The 17,296-nt window shown below is 35.6% G+C and overlaps 1 protein-coding gene across 5 annotated transcripts in view; it reads right to left on the bottom strand.

Moving 5' to 3' along the window:
- The window catches only part of TXNDC11 (thioredoxin domain containing 11), a 56,127-nt gene extending 39,337 nt beyond the window's left edge, over window positions 1-16,790 (bottom strand). Inside the window, exons 1-4 of one of the 5 annotated variants that reach the window (XM_074280562.1) lie at window positions 16,683-16,790; window positions 12,114-12,330; window positions 10,336-10,433; window positions 5,962-6,091 (exon numbers count right to left, since the gene is read on the bottom strand). In XM_074280562.1, the coding sequence (XP_074136663.1) occupies window positions 5,962-6,024 (63 nt within the window). In that variant the 5' untranslated portion in view covers window positions 6,025-6,091; window positions 10,336-10,433; window positions 12,114-12,330; window positions 16,683-16,790. Of the gene's footprint in view, window positions 1-5,961; window positions 6,092-10,335; window positions 10,459-10,892; window positions 10,992-12,113; window positions 12,331-16,081; window positions 16,554-16,682 lie in introns of those variants that run through there. The other 4 variants (XM_074280560.1, XM_074280561.1, XM_074280564.1 and 1 more) reach the window with 4 other exon arrangements.
- Between the last annotated feature and the right edge of the window lie 506 nt (window positions 16,791-17,296).

The raw sequence follows: 17,296 nt of genomic DNA on the forward strand, positions 1-17,296 counted from the left end.
GACAGAAAGTTATGTGCAAGGGACAACAAAGAGGCCACAGAATGTTTAAGGGGGAGTAACATGTAGTAAGTCAACAAACATAGAATAGAAACAGAGTAAGACTTTAGATGGCAAAGAAAGGAGGTTGTATTTCATCTTAAAAGCAACAGGGAGTCATTGCAAAGAAGATTTATACTTGAGAAATATCACTTTGGAATTTCTGTGTAGAATAGACTGAAGAGTTAAGAAATCATAGTAAGTTTTGTTCAAAAAATTAATTTTCACCATTAAATTTATATAATTTATAAGACAAAAAATAGTCAAAACCTTTTTTTCAAACAAGATAAAAGTAGCCTATATGAAGCAAAGCAGGATATTGACAGGATATCAATGCCTGGCACAGAACAAGTATTTAATAAATACTTGCCGTTTCTATTATAATTAAATAAGTTAAAGATCAAATTATTATAAAGTAGCTCTCAACTCCTGATCATATTTGAAAAACAAAAGTTTATGGTTAGAGAACATATCTGGGTAAATATTTTTTTTTAGTTTGCTTTTTTGTTTTTTGCTGAGGCAACTGGGGTTAAGTGACTTGCCCAGGGTCACACAGCTAGGCAGTGTTAAGTGTCTGAGATCACATTTGAACTCAGGTCCTCCTGATTTCAGGGCTGGTGCTCTATCCACAGTGCCACCTATCTGCCCTGATTTTGGGTAAATGTTTATGAATCCATCCATTAAATTAGTCCAGACCTTTGCTTTTAATGGGTACAAAGAGCTCCCAGTAGGGAAGCCCCCTCTACTGATAGAGAGAAGCATTAATATTCAATTACAATTGTTTTCCATGATTTATGTTTTCAAAAGTATGTAATGAATTTAAAGAAATTTAACATGTTCAATTAATAACAACTTACTTTAACATCTGCCAGTTTATATACACTTAGAGGCTTGACATGATTAAACTGAAACCATTGTCACTGTGACAAACTGCAACCAACAAAAAAGTCTAAATTTTCCACAACAACTAAATTTAAGCATACCCTATACATAAAGATCCAGCTTTATGAAAAATTAAGGAGTATTTAGGCACAATGGAAAACTTAAAGAGGATGGCTTTAAATAGGAAACTCCCAAGTGAACTTAAATCAATTTACCAAGATCTAATATCAATATTTGTATAAGAGTTTAAATTTTAAAAAGCAAGTTATATATATTATCCCATTTATATCTCACAATCCTATAAAATAGGTTATGATAGTTATTAACTTTTTAATTTATATAAGAGGGAAATCAAGGGTCAAAGATGCTAAGCAATTTTTCCCTAATTCCAAAGTAAATAAATATTAGCTTCAGAATCTGAATCTGGGTCCTCCTAACTCCAAGTGCAACACTTTAAATCACTAAAACAGATTACCTCTTTCATAGAGAAAAAGAAATTATCCATAACTTCTCTGAATCACTGTGTAGAGAGTCATCATACCTGTATTCAAGTATTCAATAAAAACTATGCTTTGTCTAAAGCAGAACTATACAGAAAATAAGTAATTTCTTCAGTCTTAGTCAATGCAAGTATATATTTCTGACAAGAGATAGCTACTCTGACTATCATTATATAACAGAAAGAAATCAAAGATTTAGCCACAGGGCAGCTCCTTTAACTATAGCATACTTTTCAATCCACAGAGCCATAGATATCACACCATAACTGGGCTGTCAAAACACTATTCGATTGATCATGCTTTTCATGAGATCATCTTCAACAGAGCTATATCATAATGTGGCACACTATGAAAGAGATAGAAAAGCATTTGCTACCAACTTTCATGATTGTGAGAAGATGCTAATATATTTTTAATTTCCATTAAGAAAACTTTAATAGTTTTATACAAAATATACTAAAAAAAACCCCTAGTATGTACCTAGGAGCTATCACAGTTTGAATGACAGGTCTAACTGGAATCTAATTCTATTTCATGTCATTTTTATCTGGGGTCACTGATCTTACCATAAATACTATGTTAATTACCCCAAAGCAATACTGATATGTCAAATTTTTTTTTTCTTTTGAAGGGTATCATAGCAAGAAGAAATGCCAATAAGAGAAGAATCATGATTTTTAGAGATCATTTTGCAGAATTAAAGGAGCTTATCTAGATATTACTCTTATCTTCATTTTGATTTTTATAATCAGATTTAAGAACAAACCATAATCCCAACAAACTTTATTACAATATAGAATTCCAATTAACTGTACAATCAAGATACAGAAGATGTTAAATAAAGCTCATGATATTTTGTTTTTGTGATCATCATATTATATATATATATATATACATATATATATATATATATATATATATATATATATATATATATATACACATAAAAGCGCTACTGAAAAGTAAATCATTAGTAACAAAGGCAAAAATGATTGTACATGTATAATCTATATTAAAGAAAGAAGTGAGAGGGCAGAGAGAAAGGAAAGAATTTGAAACTCAAAATTTTAAAAAATGAATGTTGAATATTTTTATGTGTAATTGAAAGAAAATTAAAATTAAATGTAAAAAAATAGCAGGCAAAAAAATTTCTTGGGTAAAATTTATCATAAAAACATGTCAATTGTTTCATCAACATTTAGGGATCAAAATATAATCAATATGCAAATTCAAATTTATGAGAAAAGTTCAAAAAAATTTTTTTTTTTTTGCTGATGCCATTGGGGTTAAGTGACTTGCTCAAGGTTACATAGCTAGGAAGTGTTAAATGTCTGAGACCATATTTGAACTCAGGTCCTCCTCACTTCAGGGCTGGTGCTCTATCCACTGTGCCACCTAGCTGCCTCATGTTCAAAAATTTTTAAGTCCTCCAGGAAATTCTTTAAACACATCCAAGACTGTTTAACTGATATTTATAGCAGTTCCTATCATTTCTCTTTAGGTAATACTCATGAACCTCTCTACCTTTATTTCTTCCCTACCTCAACAGTAACTCAAACCTATTATTAGAACTGAAAGCTACTTTGTATTTTTATATATCCTCTTCTGTGAATAAAGAGTATATAAACATGTATCATCTTCATACAGGACCCTCATTTATACTAGAAGATTGTAATGTCACTCACCCTTTAGTCTTCTCTTCTTTAGGCTAAATAATCCTAATTTCTTTAACCTTTCCTGATAGGACCTGTTTCTTCTCACTTTGATCATTTTTGCTGTTTAGACACTGTAGAGGAAAGAGCACTTGACTGTGAATCATTCTACCACCAACTGGTGGTGTAATCTTGGGCAATGCACAACCTCTCTCATCTAGCAAATGAGGTGGTGATCTTTAAAGTTCCTTACAGTGGTAAAACACTATATAATCTTTGAATCCTAAAGCAAAAATCATTCTGCTATATCAATTGGGAAAAACAAACATGAATTAATGAATTTTTATTATAGAATCTTAATCTTTTTTTTTTAACAAATTTTAAAGAAATGGTAGGTTTTTGTTTTTCTTTCAAGCATAGAGTAACTAACAATTGAATAGCTACTTAGAGAAACTTCTTTAATGAACAGATAAGAATGACTTATAATTAGTATGTTAATATACTTGATTTTTTAAATTAAGGAAATTTGAGAAAATGCTTAATATTCTTAGCAAACTAATTTTTTCCACACGTAGTATAAATACAATAAAAAGTCTGAATTCTCATAAATTATAAATCAGCAGGTAGGTAGCATATGACTTTATGAGGTTTGATGGAACTTTGTAGGTTTCTATTAACCTATATTTCTCCTATGTAAGTATATTACCAATTGTATTTAGGATAGAATCGAAGGATTTTAAAGTTGGGAATCTTTGGAGATTATCTAATACAAACTTCTAATTTTTTATACAGGAAGAAACTGAGACATAAAGTGACTAAGTAATTTAGTCAAGATTACATACATACCTCACAAGCAAGATTCCAATTCAATGTCCTGACTCTAAATCCAATGCTTTTTCTAATACTCTACAATTAATACTGTCTTTAATGAACGCCATCTAATTTTTGTAAAAATTGTTTATATCTGCTCTGTTTCCATTTCTCACTTTCACTTATCAATCCCAAGTTACTTAACAAACTCTCATCTTATCTCTAACAACTTTTTCAGCTCAAATATTTAACTTTTCCAATAGTATTTGACACTATTTATTACCCTCTCCTTTTGAATATTCACTCTTCTCAGAGTTTTCATGGTATTTTTATTTCTCTAACCTGACTTTACACTTCTTTACATCTCCTTCACCAGATCCTCGTCAAGTCCTGATTGTCATCAAACTGTGGGCAAACCTCAAGGTTCTTCTGTTCCAGGTTCTGTTCAAGGATCTGTTCAAGGTCCTTTTCTCTTCTCCCTTTATACACTTTCATTTGGTAACCTCATCAGGTCCCATGGGTTTATCATCTCTATGCAGATGACTCCTAGAAATACATATGCAGCCTTAAACCTCTCCCCAGAGCTCAAGTACCTACAAATCATTTAAAACTTGATAGCCTCAGGTATTTCAAATTCAGGCTAAAACAGAACTCCTACTCCAAACTCATTCTTCTGACCATTCCTATTTCTGTCAGGGATATCAATTATCCTTCTAGTCACCAAAGCTCACAACCTCAGAATTATCCTTTGCCTTCTCTATCAACCTCACCTCCACATATATAATCAAGTTGCCAGTTCTATTTGTTCTACCTTTACAAAAACTTGTTCATGAGTTCCCTTTTCATTCACATGACTATAACCCTAGTTCAGGTCCTTATCAACCAAGATCAGAACTGTTAATTAACCTCTTCATGCCCTTGCTTCAAGCTTTTTCCCTCTCTAATCCATCTTCCATACAATTGATGAGACTGACAGTACTAAAGCAGAGGTCTGACCACATCATTCCCAGCTCAAATGGCTTCTTACTGGTTCTAGGAAGAAATAAAAACTCCTTTTCATAATCTGGCTCCAGCCTACTTTTCCAAGATTATTATATGGTGCTCCCTTCACTTATCTATAGTCCAACCAAATTGGCCTTTTTGACGTTCTGAAAACAAAATATTTCATCTCCTGCCACAATGGTTTTCCCCTGGCTCTCCTTCATGCTTTCAAGGCACTCTACTTCTTCCTCACTTCCAAGTCTCAGGATCCCCAATGTACTTGAAAACTTAGTTCACTTCCTATATAAAGCCCTTCTTGATTCCCTTCTACTATACACTCAATTTACTTTGTCTTCATTTTGTATGCATTTCTATGTGTATGTGTTGTTTATATCAAGAGAATCTTGGCTCCTTGAAGGCAGGAAATATTTTGTTTTTATCTATATATTCTTTGTACATAGTAAGAGCCCTTGGCACAAATAGGTACTTAGTAAATTACTTGTCAGTACATTAGTCTCCCAGTGGTTAATTATCACATAACTAATGTTAATTCATTCACTAATGATAAAAAATGTATATGTAAAAAGGGGGAGGGAGAAATAAAATTACATATGTCAACCACTCTAGTAATCTGTTAAGTAGAAGTGAACCTCCCCAAAGTTAAAAATGCAATAAAAGCATTTTTGTGTAAAATAAAAATTAATCTATAATTTATACATTGAAACCTAGGTACATAACAAAATCCTACAGAATAATTAACAAAATTTTAGGCTACACAATTTTCAAATAATCTACTTTACTTCTAGATGTCAACAAGTTAAAAGTTGTCAGAATTATTACTGTCAGAAATAAATTCTGATAAGATTTTATAACTATTCCATTATGAAATGCAAAAAAGTTTAGCACTGGAAGAAAGTGTCAAAAATTACTACTACTGGAATTATCTAAATGGGATTTTATTTATCAATTCTGAATGCAGTTCTATTTTCTAACTGCTGCAAATCAGAAGCTATAAACAGACATCATTATTTTATAATAAGTAAGAGAAAGTAAAGACTTCTGAAATTAGAGAGGAAAAAAATCAATATGAAATAAGATACCTCATAATTTGAGAGAAAATCTAGTAATTCTGACCGAGCGGGGATGTAGAGAAGTGGTGTCATCACCCGGCGAACAAACTTCTCAATGTAAACAGCACGCAAGGGGCCTTTGTATTCAATTGGTCCAAAACTAGTGCCAAAAAGGAAGGAAAAAAAAAAACCATACCATGCATTAAGCTTGTAACGCACAAATGAAATCACCAACATAAAGTGAGAAGCTCTTACTTTATACAGTGCAGGCATTTTTAGAGTGACAACCTGCATTATCCCATGAGATGATGGGAGGATAGTAGAGAGCTTATAAATAATGAATATTATACATAAGATGTATTAACTGTTTAACTAATATTGCTATTACTCTATTTAAATTTTTTTCATTAATATAACAAAGCAAAACCAAAATATATACAATGCAAGCTATTTTATGTAACATAGAAATAAAAGTTCACATTTATATAGCACTTGAAGAATTTACACATATTTTCTCTTTTGACTCTCACAACCACCTCAAGAGGTCGGTATTATTATCATTTCTATCATAGAGACAAAGAAACAGCCTCAGAGAGTAAGAGATTTCCCCAAGGTCACATAACTATGTAGGTGTCTGAGGTGGTATTTAAAGCTGAGTATTCCTGATCCCAAGTCTAACACTTTACCCACCATGCCATATTCTCTCTTGAAGGAATCCTAGCTATTATGCATATTAACAAAGATTTTGAAATATATATTTTTCAATATATTTACAAAGTTCAATAAAATAGTTTACAAATATGAAGACCTGTTAACTGCTTTAACTGTATTCATGTAAGTTGCATTAGTTTATGGTTCAGCCTTCAAAACAAGTTACCATGAAATCTAGAAACATCTTTTCAAGATTTTGCTTAATTTTTTTTTCAATCTAATAATATATTAGAACAATCTGGATGCCTCATTACAAAACTTATAGAAGTCCCAGAATGCAAGATATACATAGGATATTCTACCAAATTTACCATACCATGGGACCAACTGTCTCCAAGGGCAATTTTTCACTGGGAATAATTTGAAAAATATTTGTTTCAGCCCAACTTAAATCTTTATGTTTAGAACCATCAAGTACACAACAACCCTGTGAAGTAGGTATTAGAGGTATTATGATCCCCATTTTACAGCTAAGAAAACCAGATAATTGGCACTTATAGAGCAACTTTAAAGTTGGCAATATGTTCTGCTGTAATAAAAAGAGGAAAACTTCTCTACTACATATAACATCTTGTTGCTAGAAAATTCATTGTAAATATTGATACTAGTACTGGAGTTATATTTGCAATCACTATCAGCCAACACTGCCCTAGACAATCTAATTTCAAATAAACGTGCCTGAGATCTTGAGTTGCAAGTAACTATATAGTTAGTCAGAAACACCCAAGGCTCTTACCCACTAAATACTGAGCAAGTCACCTCACCCAGTTTGCTCGTTTTCTCATTTGTAAAAAGAGTTAGAAGAGAATATCAAAGTAGTACAATGTCTCTACTAAGAAAACCCTAAATAGAGTCATGAGGAAATCAGCCACAACTGAAACAACAATAATAACAAAAGTGTATAAAAAACAATTGTTTTATTTAACACATATTTTTTTAAATAAACATATTGTTTATTTTTTTTAAATAAACATATTCTTTATTTTTTTTTAAATAAACATATTGTTTATTTTTTTTTTGTTTGTTTAACACTTGCCACTGAGGAAAGGTAGTGGGGGGAAGGGAGGAAAAATTGGAGCATAAGGTTTTACAAGGCTTAATGTTGAAAAATTATCAATGCATGTTTTGAAAATTAAAAAGCTTTAATAAAAAAATTTAATGTTAAAAAAAAAAAAAAAGAAACAAGATGTTGGTTCTTAAGACCCTTAAGAATTTTCATACTCTAAAATGAAAGTATATATTGACTGACCAATCGTTAGAAATGTTGTAGAGAAAGTCACGTTTCAGTCAACAGTCTCTTCCAACTAGTAATTCTATTATAAAAGGCAAAGAGCATCACCATACTATTAATTCAAAACTGAAATTATTTGACCCAATATAGCAGAGTGGATCCAAAAATAGAAAGTTTAAAAAAAAAAAAAAAAAAAGATCTGAGGTTCCAATCCCACTTCTACTATCCCAACTATAACTATATGACCACATATAAGATATAGAGTCCTACTTTCCTAATTTGTAAAATGGAGTTAATAATAGGGGAAGAGGAAGGGAATTAACAATTATATAACACTAAGCACACGAGACACAGTGCTTTATAAATATTATCTCTTTTGATTCTATTAATTATCTTATTAATACCTATAGCGTCCACCACACAAGGTTATTGTAAGGCTCAAATGAGATACTATATGAAAAGTACATTGCAAAAGTGCCCTTTAAATTATTATTTATAATAATACTTAATATTTGTAAAAGGTTACGTTATTAAGCTTGCTATAGAAACTCATATATAGCTCACAGCTATACACTTCAGCTTCCTTTTTACTGCTAAACCTTGATTACATAATATTTACTTAGTAGTCTTGAATTTAAATTGAATTTAGTACCTTGAATTTTATCTTTAAGATCTGATACACTTTAATGGATCTTTGTCTAGGATATACCAAACAACTGTGGATATGCCCCAAAGCTCCATCTTCGGTTCTCTTCTCTTTTCATTCTATATTCTCACACTGGCTTGGCGATCTCACCAGCTCCCATAGGTACAAGTATGATTTTTATGAAGATGATTGCCAGATCTCTCTAATCAACTCTATCTTCCACACTGAACTAAAATTCCCAACTGTCACCAACTGTGTTTTGAATATCTTGAAGTAGAGATCCTATAAAGCATCTAAAAGCTCAACATGTCCAAACATTCCCCTAAAGTTCTTTCCTCTTCCAAACTTCCTCACTTTAGGCACTACTATCATCTTAGTCAAGTAGGTTTGTAATCTCAGTATCAACCTCAATTCTCCTTTCACATATCCAATCTGTTGTCCAGACTAGTCATTATTATGTTTACACATATTTTCTTTAAGTCCTCTTCTCTCTACTGACACTGCCACCATCCTTGCACAAGCTTTCATTTCCTCACACTTAAACTGCAATAGTGTTCTGATTGGTTTTCCTATCTCAATTGTCTTTCTTTTTCAATCCATCATTTGCCAAAATGACTTTTCCAAAGCACAGGTCTGACAAGGACTCTTTTACCTTGGCACCTGGTTTCAAGACTCAGTTCAAATGCTACCTTCTACAGGAGACCTTTCCCGATGTTCCTGTCCCTACTCATTCCCCTTGCCCCTGGCATCCTACTAATGCTTTCCTTCTGACATTATCTTTCATCTTATATGTACATAGTTGTTGGAAAAGGCTTAATAAAGGCTTGTTTGTAACCTAACAAAGCACTCCTTAATTGCACTTTAATCTGAAAGTTTAAAACAGCAGGACTCAAAATATTGGCCAAGAAAATAAAGTTGGCCAACAACTTCAAAATAAAGCTAACTAAACTATATTGGAAATTTAATTGCATAAATTTAATTGTATGATTATCTAAAGAGAAATGATGATGTAATGAATCCATCTATCATTTATTATCACTTCTTTAGAAAACAATAATGTTCCATGACCATTCTTTTTTTAGAAATAAAAGTTATCTTGAAGCATGAGTGTACAAAAATTAAAAATACCAAACCAATATTCAGTGTTTTTAGAAGAGACTTTGCTTATAAGAGATAGCAAACTATCATTAGTGGAAAAATTCAAGACAAAAATAAAAAGATTTTCCCAATTCAATTTTACTTTTAAGTATACCACCTACTACAATAAGCTTCATACTAGTTGAGCCATTAATAAATATAACAAAGTATTACATTTGAAAGTATAACAAAATACTTTAACAACAGCACTCCAAGATAAAATATTTCTATAAAAATGTCTATTATTTATTGATTTTCAACATATATATATATATATATATATATATATATATATATATATATATATATATGTAAAAACAATGTTACAAGGACAGTTAGTTGAAAAATTTATAAACGGGATGGGAAATATAATGATGCTCATGAAAGATAATGTCACTGGGCTCAAGCACTGTGGTATAATTATCTCTCACCATTAGATCTGTATAATGGATGATATACAAGAGAGTTTCATAATATCACAGATGGCTATAGTTACAGTTAAATTAAACAATTGTTAATTATATGCAAGAAACTGCATAATATACTAATAATGTGATTTTGAAAGGTTATCAGGATAACAACATACAGGATATTTGTCCTTATATTTTACTGCCTCAAAACATTATCAAAACTAATAATAGAAAATTAATTCCAATTGAACTTCAAATGAAAATCTTACCTCCGATGGTACAGATATATTACAGGAAAATAAAAGAAGTGTTTCTGTTTTCTGCATTTCCCTTGGTTCCACCAACAGTTAACTGCCACAAACAGCACCTGTAGAACAACAATTTTCAAGTAACTATGAATTAGAACATCTGAAAAGAAAGTTTTTAAAGTTAAAGTTTTTTTTGTTTTTTTTTCAAATGAAAATATTGTGCCATTCAATTGGCAGGGGAAAATTCCATAACCATAAACTAGTGAAAAATCAATGAAACATATATGTCCTAACTGAGCACAGTGAGAACATTCACTTTAAAGACAGATAGTTGTACTGAAATTTACTATAAAAAGAGAAACATCTCACATGAATGAGATAAGTACATAAGTAAATTGGCCATCTGAGATCAGAAAAAAGTTCTACAAGGAACACACTTTAAAAAAGGGATTTTTTTTGGCTCATTTTTTAAAAAACTCTTTCATTGCTTTATTATACTAATTTTTTGGCTCAAAAGTCAGTATTTATTAAGGACTTAATATATACCAAACAACTATTTGGCTAAATACTAGAGACACAAAAATAAGCAAAAATCTAGTACCTAACCTCAAGGAATTTATATTCTAATGAGAGAAGGCAATACATTAAAAAAGGTAATAAGTGAAAGAAGGAAGATAGCCATCTGAGAATATAGTGGTTAAATCCAGAAAAGTATGGCTCATTTCCCTTCCCTTTGAAACCCCTTCCCCAAAATGGAAGTTCTACAAGAGCTCATCAATGGGAGTATTACATTCAATGTGATCATCTAACTTCGCTCAACTTTTACCTTTCCAGCCTTATTTGTGCATTAATTCTCTTTGCTCACACCAAATTTATCCAACCAAACTGGCATTCTTGTCCTTTTTCAAAGGATACTCCATGCCTGTCTCCAAGCCTTTGTATTGGCTGTCCATCTACCTCTCCTTCCCCTCATTTCTGGATACATTTCCTCATCACTGCCTCTCAAAATCTCTGATTGCCTTCAAAGCTCAGTTCAAGCACCACTTTTTCTATGAAACCTTTCCTGATCTCCTCAGTCTTCTCCCCAAATTACAACAAGCCTACACACAGAGAGACATCATCACCCCAAAGAAATTTAAGCTCCCTGAGGGCAAGGTCCATTTCATCTTAGTTTTTGTATCCCTAGTATTTGGCACAAGCTTCTAATGCATGGCAGGTATTTAATAAATGCTCACTGACTTTTTCCTAAATGAATTTTGATTTTCCAAGGCAAGACATTTCTGTCACTGAACTTTTCAAACAATGTTCTCAAATTCTTGAAGGCAATTTTTTAAAAAATTTTAACAATGTTTCAAGAATGGTAGCACAGCCTAGGGAGAAGACTTTGGAATGTGTAACATATTTTGAGGCATATTAGTCCTTTTATTTACGAATCCTTATCTTACAACTTAAGAGACAAAATGGCAGTAAGGTCAGCCCAAACTAGAGCTTTTTTCATTATGTAGAATGCCATTTTTTCCCCTCCAGTTTAGGACACTTGGGGAACTACAGAAAATCTTTGATTTACCTGTGGTATATTTCCCTTTCTTTCGTCTAACCCAACTATCCAATGGTGCCTCTGTCTTCCAAGCTGCTGCTAGATTAACTACTGACATATACATTTTTTTTTTTTTTAATAAAATGAAAGCAAAATTATCTCTAAGCTTTCTAAAGACTTTTAAGGTCTCTTTATAATTCAAATTTTTTAATTCTATGATTCCAGAAAAGTTATTTTCCCATAGTATCTTCATTGGCATTACCTGGTCTGCAAGCCTGCTTGCTACTTGTTCAATTTCTCCCTTTGCAGCAATGGACTGTCCACACCATGGAGCATAAAAAAACAACAATACCACTTCTGAATCTCGACGAATATATTCTGCATAGTCCAACTGTCCTTGGAAGAGGTCAAGAACAGGAGATCTCGAAGAGAAGAAATTTACTGGTGGTTTTGCTGGTATTATCACATCTTTTGCACGACTAAAAAAAATCCCCACAAACAGAAAAAAAAATTACAATATTTCCTTTCAACAAACAAGAAAAACTTAAAGCAAATTCAATCTTTAAAAAGGTGCTCTTGATTGGGATAAGTAAATGAGGTCATGAAGGGGCACTGTCACTAACCAACCTAATATTTTATATTGAAACAGTAATTGAGAATAGTATATTACTTTTAAAAGTAACATTTTATTATACTTTTAAAAACCAACAACTTTGTTGTCATTCCCAAATGACTATCCCACAACAGAATTTCCTTTGTAACAAAAGTTTATAACCAGGAACAAATACATTAGACAAGTTTAACAACATGTCTTGTTCTATATCTATATTCCACAACTGTAAAGAAAAAGGAGGCAAGAAGTCTTCAATAATCTTCTAAAGTCAATATTGGCCATATGTTGTATCAATATTATCATTAGTTCTTTGAAATTTATACAATAAACATTTCACTCCTTTCTCACACCAAAAATTCTAGAAGACTAGAAGAGTTTTTGATAGTTAGCCCATCTTATCTTCTCTCACACATGCTAATCAGAATCAAAAATGATAATGAACATTGCTTGATAAGACATTATCCCAGAAAATGAAAAAAAAAACAACAACTATATATCATAAATGTTCATCTTAGCAAACAGTATACTTATGAAACCTGAGGAAGTTCAGTATACAGAATATATTTACACTGCGCATTAGATGAAGAGTTGTAGCAATATTACATTACAATACAATACTCCAGATACAAGATACTGTGTTTTTTCTGAAGAGGGGTCTTTTCAATAGACAGGAACTCTCCATTTAAACAGAACTTAGACTTAAGTTCTTCAGCTTTTAGCACAATATCTACTAGTAATACATACTTGCCATTTGATCCTCAATACCAAAATTTCAAAATCGTTTATGGGTAGTCAAAATAAGTGCTATAAAGTCTATATGTACTTTACTCCAAAAAGTATTCTTTTCAAACTCTCCTAGATGCTACCTTTGTTTTACAATGACATATCTGATCATGTAGCTAATATACTAAGACAATGAAAAAGTGCTACTGAAGGCAGATTCTCTGAGAAGTGAGAAATAACTGCCAGAAATTAAGAGAAGATATAGAAAAACTATAAGATAGAGGTTATAAGAACTCAAAAGGCCATGGAGAATACAAATGTTCCCTATACATCAATTCTTATATTATAGCCCAGTTTAAAAAAAAAACAAAACAAAAAACAAAACATTCCCCTTATTTACTGAAACATGGTTAATTTTGTTACATAGTTGTTGGAAAAGGCTTGTTTAAGGAGGCAGGGAATATATTAATACATTTGTAAGGTATTTCTATCAAACTGACATTTCCTCTATGTCAATTGTCCCTTCAAGGCAGGTTTCATGCTCTACAACTAAGCCAATGGTATTCAAGAGTTGGTGTTGGGCAAAATTTATCACATTGAAACCAACCTGGTAATTTAACTTTTTTTGAACCTAGCTCAAGTTGGGCCCTGAAACATAGGCATAGATATAGTTCATCACTGGGTCCATAATCAAAGCTGTGCAGTTTGGTAAGATTTGCCAGAGTTTGTGCTCTGCTAATATGACCTTAGAACAAACCTACTGTAACTTCCTTATCATGATGAGGCTTTGGAAAATGGCTTTAGCAAATAATTTCCATCAAAAATGGCTAACTCATATTTTTTTATAATTGGTGTTTAAATGACATGTTCAGTTCCCTAAACAATGTTTATATAGAATATTGTATTCCTGGGGCAGCTAGGTGATGCAGTGAATAGAGCACCAGCCCTGAATTCAGGAGGACTGGAGTTCAAATTTGGTCTCAGACAATTAACACTTCCTAGCTGTGTGACCCTGGCAAAATGAGGCATTACAAAACTTATTTCCAAAAATAAAAAAGAACCATTTTCTATTCTAATTTTATGCTAATTTTTTATTATAAAAATTGCTGAACAGGTATGCCTGCTATGACATAGTTCCTTAGATCTATAAAATACCTTTCCTCTCCCTAATTCAAAGTGCTTTCATAAAATCATACAATGACTTAGAAGGACCTCAAATACCTTCTAGTCCTACCTCCTCATTTTACAGATGAAACTCAGAGAGGTCAAGTGAAATGCCTAAAGTCATACAACTCCTCACCCTACAGATTTGAATCTAAGGTGGACTTCTCAGTCCAAATGGGTTCTTTTCCACTGTACTGGGGGCACCCAATTATTTCATAATGTATCTTTAGCTAAAAGGGAGTAAGCATTCTTAAACCTCATTTTTGCAAACAGGAAGCAATGAGAAGTTTAAGCAACCTGGTTTTCCTTCAAGACTCAACTCAAATCCCACCTTCTTCTATAGTCCAGTATCCTCCAACCACTATTTCAGTTTCTCATCTTGAGGATTACCTTCCACATGTGCTGTATGTACCTGGTAATTTATATTTCCTCCTCAATAAAATGTAAGATTCTTGAGCCCAAGTTGTTTCTGCCTTTTTAAAAAACATTCTACATATATTGACTGATAATGTAAAGACTAGATTATGTAATTAGTGGGTACTGAAAGCACGACAATGGAGAAATGGATGGGATCTGACAGGAAAAAAAACCAGAGAAGCAACCATCCACTTCAAATGTTTGTGATCAAGTATTGAATAGAAGTTTGAAGGTCTCACTAATCACAAGAAATGTTGGACACAAAGTACAGGATTTTACTTCCCCAAACTTGAGAACTCCTACTTCCTCTATATGGAGAGAAAAGTTCAAAGGAGGGAAGGAAAATCAAGTAATAGAATTATTAGTTAGGGGGAGGGATGGCAAGAAGAGGGAAGAGCAAGAGGTATGCTGTTATGTTTCTGATTTAGGATGACGTGTGTATTAGAGACAGGGCAAGAGAAAGAGGGGGAAAAATAGATGGGTAACAGAAACAGAGATTGAGATCAATTGGGACAAAAGGGACACAGTTGGGGGGGCTGGGCTGAGTGGGGGAGGCAATAGAGAGACAGATAAAAGAGACGGGGAGGATTGTCAACAAAGAGACAGAGAGAGATAACAGGAAGGGGCAACAGGGAGACAGTTGAGGGGAGCCTAAAGTGGCAGAGGCAAAAAAATTGACAGACAAGTAATACAAATGGGGTCAAAAGAGAGAGAGTCAATAAAGTGAGAAAGGGCGATATAAGTGGGGACAACAGAGAGCAGAGCAACATAAGGAGAGGCAATAGAGAAAGAAGGTAAACACACAGGAGAGTAACAGAAAAGGATAACTGGCAGCCAGAGGAGGAACAGAAAAGAGAAGCAATAGAGAGGAGACGGCGGTAACAGAGGGGAGGCAACAGGAAGACCGTTGGGGGCGGGCAGGAAAAAAAGGGAGTTTATTAAATAGAGAAAAAGACAGACTGGGTGACAGAGGCAGAACGGTTGACCAATCCAATCCCCTTTTAGTTTCGTCAGACACATGACCGCGGTCGGAATGACCGTCGGGGGCACCCTCTCTCCTGACTAGAAGGGTCCGATTGGCAACCAAGTACCTGCCCTAGCTCCTCATGCCCAGCCTGGACTTCCCGCAGGTCAATGTCATTCACAGCCCAACCCAGCGTTCCTGCCACATGCTCCAAGTGAAGCGACTCGCTGGGGAGGCAGCGCCTCCCCCGGGGCGCGCTGGGGCCGCCTCTGCCGAAAACTCTCGCGCCCCGGCCCGGATGTCACGGGGGCCATCGGGGCTTCTTCCTTCCCCCAGCTCCGGACCTCACCTGCAGGTAAATTTGAGGGCCAGGAGCAGCGCGCAGCCCACGGCCACAACTCCGCACAGCAGCTCGGGCCTCCGCCGGGCCATCAGGGAGGCGCCGCGTAGCCGCCGGCAGAGGAGACCCGTGGGGCCGGGAGGGGCTGGGCTGGAGGAGCCGCCGCTGCTGCCACCGGAGCCCTCGGAGCCCTCGCCGCCGTCCCCGCCGTCTTGGTCGCCGCTGCCGCCACCGCGGCCTCCGCATAACGACATTACATTCTCCCTGCCACCCGCTTTATACAGCTCAGCCGCCGCCGCCTGGGGCCGGGCAGGGAGGGCCGAGCCCGGCCTTCCGCTCCCCTATCGCGCAGCGGCTAGCGCTCGCTAACCCGGGGCCGCCACGTCAGCCCCGCCATCAGGCCCGCACCGGGCCCCGCCCACACCGAGCCTGCGCCCGGTCCCGCCCTAACGGAAGCCTGCGGTCCGGCCCCGCCCCCAGAGAACCGGGGTCGCGGTCCCGCCCCAACAGAATCTAGACCCGGGCTCCGCCCCTAAAAAAACCTGAATCTGGGTCTCGCTCTCATTGAGCCTGCACCGTGGGACCGGCCCCACCCCCCAAAAAAAATCACCTAAGCTCAGGCCCCGCCTCCAGGGAACCGGCGACCCAGTCTCGCCCCAACGGAATATATGCCCAGAATCTGAACCCGGACCCCGCTCCCACTGAGTTTGCGCCTGGAGCCCGGCTCCACCCCCTTCATAATTTAAGGTCGGCCCCGCCCCAACAGCATTTATTCCTAGGCCGTGCTCCTACTAATCTGGAAACTTGGCCCCTCCCCGTACCTGGACTGCCCCAACAGTCAATTTCTATGCCTGGCCCCCAGCGAGCGAGCGTCCGGGCCAAGTGGCAGTTGGAGTAGGACCTCGCTGTCTTAGAGGGCTGCTTCTGAGGTGTAAGGGACTTCCGGGCCCGTGCTGCGTCTGTCTGCCAGTGAGGACGGGGAGGTTTGGAGAGCAATGGTGCCTAGAAAAGAGCCCCTGGCGAGGAGACCTCGGGCCGAAGTCGTCGTATTGCGCGACCCGTTGGTCGGTGTATGAGGATGCTCGAGCCCCTGGGGTCTCTTTGTCCCAATCTGTACACGGGTTCCGTTTTCTTTTTTTTTAGTACTTGGGCGCCCCAGTATAGGAGAGACTCGCTATCGGAGGCTCGTGGAGAAAGGGGGAGGAATAGGATAACAAGAGTTAA

This window comes from Sminthopsis crassicaudata, chromosome 1 (genome assembly GCF_048593235.1).
Source record: "Sminthopsis crassicaudata isolate SCR6 chromosome 1, ASM4859323v1, whole genome shotgun sequence".
In the NCBI taxonomy this organism is placed as follows: Eukaryota; Metazoa; Chordata; class Mammalia; order Dasyuromorphia; family Dasyuridae; genus Sminthopsis; species Sminthopsis crassicaudata.